The sequence below is a fragment of the Sinocyclocheilus anshuiensis genome, unplaced genomic scaffold (assembly GCF_001515605.1).
Source record: "Sinocyclocheilus anshuiensis isolate Anshui unplaced genomic scaffold, SAMN03320099.WGS_v1.1 scaffold1774, whole genome shotgun sequence".
NCBI lineage: Eukaryota > Metazoa > Chordata > Actinopteri > Cypriniformes > Cyprinidae > Sinocyclocheilus > Sinocyclocheilus anshuiensis.
In genome coordinates, this window is record NW_015546120.1 from 130,761 (window position 1) to 134,295 (window position 3,535).

A 3,535-nucleotide genomic window follows, 5' to 3' on the forward strand; every position below is an offset into this window, starting at 1 on the left:
ATATATATATATATATATATATATATATATATATATTTCCAAGGTTACTGAATCCAGTCCATATCTAGATCAGATGGTGGATCAGCACCTAGTGATAATCCCAACAGCCCTGAATGTCAGTGGAGACCACAACAACTAGACAAGCCATGGAGACAGATCCCCTGCGAAGACCTCACCGACTACATAGCCATCGGCACAGATGCTCAGCAAAGACCATGAGAACCAAACCAGTCCTCTGCACAGACCCTGTGGCCAGCTTCGACTACTTCACCATGTGATGTACCACAATAATCAAAGAGAAGAACTGGAGGAATTTTCTGAATGATATAAATCCAGTCTGACTTGTGTTGCAGCCTGGACTTAAACCACACCATGCTGGTTTCGTCTGGCCAGAGGAGAACTGTTGCCCCGACTGAGCCTGGTTTCTCCCAAGGTTTTTTTCTCTATTTCGGTCACCAGTTCTACAGTTCCTTGTCACTCTCGCCTCTGGCTGTTGTTAACTTTTAGGCGTATTCACTGATGCTTCTGAAGTTGCAACATTTACCATTCAAATTGTATAGATTAGAACTGTATTGTTTCGTATGATACACGGTTTTTACAGGGAGAGGTTGTGTATGATGTGGTCTACCACAATTGCATAACTATATTCAGTCTTGCAGGGAAAAAAAAGAAGATAAAATCATTGCCTTTGTGCAATGTGTGTGTAAAGTGAAGGTTGTGAAAGTACAAAAAATAAAAAATAAGGGTTCACACAATGATGCTGAAGAAATTCAGACAACAGTGCTAATCGCATTAATGCTGCATTAATATAGCCATAGGTTTATGGAATAAGTGCATTTAGACAATAACCAATTGGTAAAGTCATTGTGTTACTGCAGCTGCCACCTTCAGAAATAGTAAGTGAAGAAGAAAGGACACCCTATTGAAGTCCATGGTTTTCTGTATCTGTTTAAAAAAATAATAATAATCTGGTCCTTGGCAGGTCTAAAATTTGGAAAATAAAACCTCAGATGAACAACTACACATTACATATCACACCATGTTATTATTAATTTAACAAAAACTAGGCCAAAATGGAAAAGCCATAGGTGACAAACTAAGGACACCCTATGATTTCATTGCTTATAGATCCACTTATAGCAGCAAAAAGTTGAAGTAATAACTTTCAGTATGAATTTATAAGTCCCTCACATCGTTCTGGAGGAATTTTGGCCCACTCTTCTTTACAGCGTTGCTCCAGTTTATTGAGGTTTGTGGGCATTGGTGATAAGGCTCATTTAGGCTGCTCATTTGGTTGAATTCAAACTGAAATCAAGATATGGCTTAACGAAATCATGAAATCATGACATGGCTTAATGCAACTATTAAAAAACAAAAACCCTCTGAGCTACAATCTGAATTCATGAAGATAAGCAAGACTTACATCTTGTTTATCTTTTATTTGCTTTATGCAAATGGTTTACAACATTTGCAAAGTTTGGCTCCATCCATGTTATGTGTAATTTAGTTTTACACATAAAAGAACACTAAAAAACAGCAGGGTTTCCCTGCTTCAACATGAACTGTAGTAGTAGGGTAACCTACACACTAAAAATTCTGGGGTAAAACAACCATTTCTGGGATATTTGGCAACCCAGCGCTGGGTAAATATTGGACAGAACACATGCTTATATAAAATATTGATGCCGCCCTCTTTATTTTACTAACTTACTGCATGCTGAAGGTGACCCAGCTGAACTCACCAGAAAAAAAAACTCAACACCACCATCTAGTGGATTGTAAATAAATTGATTTTATTATTCTACCAAATAGTATAATAAAAGATCGATACTTGGCGTCCGTGTATCGATACAGTATTGCCGCAGAGAATATTGTGATACTATGCTGTATCGATTTTTTCCCTCACCCCTAATTGAAACCAAATCAATTATTTAATCAATTTAAATCAATTGATTAAAATCAATTTTATAAAGACGATGTGCTAGTTATATAAATTATTCCCCTTTGTTAGGGGATTATTATCCCCCCAAAAATAATAATAATAATCATAAAATAATAACTCCCACTCCCCATACTGTTTTATACTATTCTTTTCCTTTCTGCAAATGTAGAGAGGATTTGCTTTTGGACAGTTATGATGTGTTCTTCTTCGTGTTTAACCAGAAGCCCCGTCATCTCAGACAAATATTGTAGGAGGACATAAAGGCAAGTTAGGATCAGTGCTAGGACACTAATCTTGTAGTGTTTTAACTTTCCCTTTAAAACACAATTAAGTAGACTAGATTTCCATGAAATAGTTTCAAGTTAGGTGCACATCCCAATAAATGCTTCAGATCAATTATTTGTTAATAAAGCATCTATGTTCCCAAACCACTGATAATTTTAATAGAAAAGCAAGCATACTGTAAGCATGATTTGACATGGTAGTTAATGCAATAAACATTGCCTTACATAATGCAGAACAATCCAGAATTTCGACCAGGCCCAGTTCCAGAATCATATCATTGAGGGTGCTTCTGAAATTTGTGAGGGTATTTTTATCTTGGTTTATTTCATTCGAATCTAGCCTTGAGGTCATGAACACATTAATTAACATTTCTGCATTTGACATTGAGAGAATATGTCGTGATTTAGAGATATATTTTTTTTAAGATGGAAAAAATGCAGTTTCACAAATGCTAGACGTGTGGCTTTCAAAATAAAGATTGTTATCAGATAGCAAACCTAGGTTCCTAACAATAACTTGACAGAGCAGCTATCAAATTTTAGAGAGTATTCTATGTTATTATGTGTGGAGGTTTTTGGTCCAACTATTAACAACTCTGCATTCTGTTAGTTTTGTGAACTGGTATGTTTCATCAGGCTGTGAAGAAATATAGAGCTGAGTATCATCAGCATAAAGTGAAAGCTAACACCATGTTTCCTGATGATATCTCCCAGGAGTAACATGTACAGGGTGTAAAGCAATGGTCCTAGTACTGAGCCTTGTGGTACTCCTTACTGAACTTGTGATTGATATGATACCTCTTAATTTACCATTACAAACTAATGACGGCCCTATATGCTAATGCAATTCCACTAATGCCAACATAATTTGAGGTTTATTTTTATTTATTTATTTATTTAGTCATTTAGCAGACGCTTTTATCCAAAGCGATTTACAAATGAGGACAATAAAAGCAGTCAAAACTAACAAAAGAGCAACAATATATAAGTGCAAATGACAAGTCTCGGTTAGCCTAACACAGTACACGTAGCAAGGTGTATATATATATATATATATATATATACATACACATACATATATACATACACATACATATATACATACACATACATATATACATATATACATACACATATACATATATACATATATATACACATATACATATATACATACATATGTACATATACATATATACATACATATATACATATACATATATACATACATACATATATACATATATACATATACACACACACACATATACACATACATATATATATATATATACATACATATATATAT

The 3,535-nt window shown here is 34.5% G+C and overlaps 1 protein-coding gene across 1 annotated transcript in view; it reads left to right on the top strand.

Annotated features, from left to right (window-relative positions):
* Window positions 1-146: 146 nt before the first annotated feature.
* Window positions 147-3,535, top strand: part of LOC107700950 (fucolectin-like) — an 8,012-nt gene continuing 4,623 nt past the window's right edge. The window contains exon 1 of the mRNA XM_016502829.1: window positions 147-274. Within this exon, the coding sequence (XP_016358315.1) occupies window positions 147-274 (128 nt within the window). The remainder of the gene's footprint in view (window positions 275-3,535) is intronic.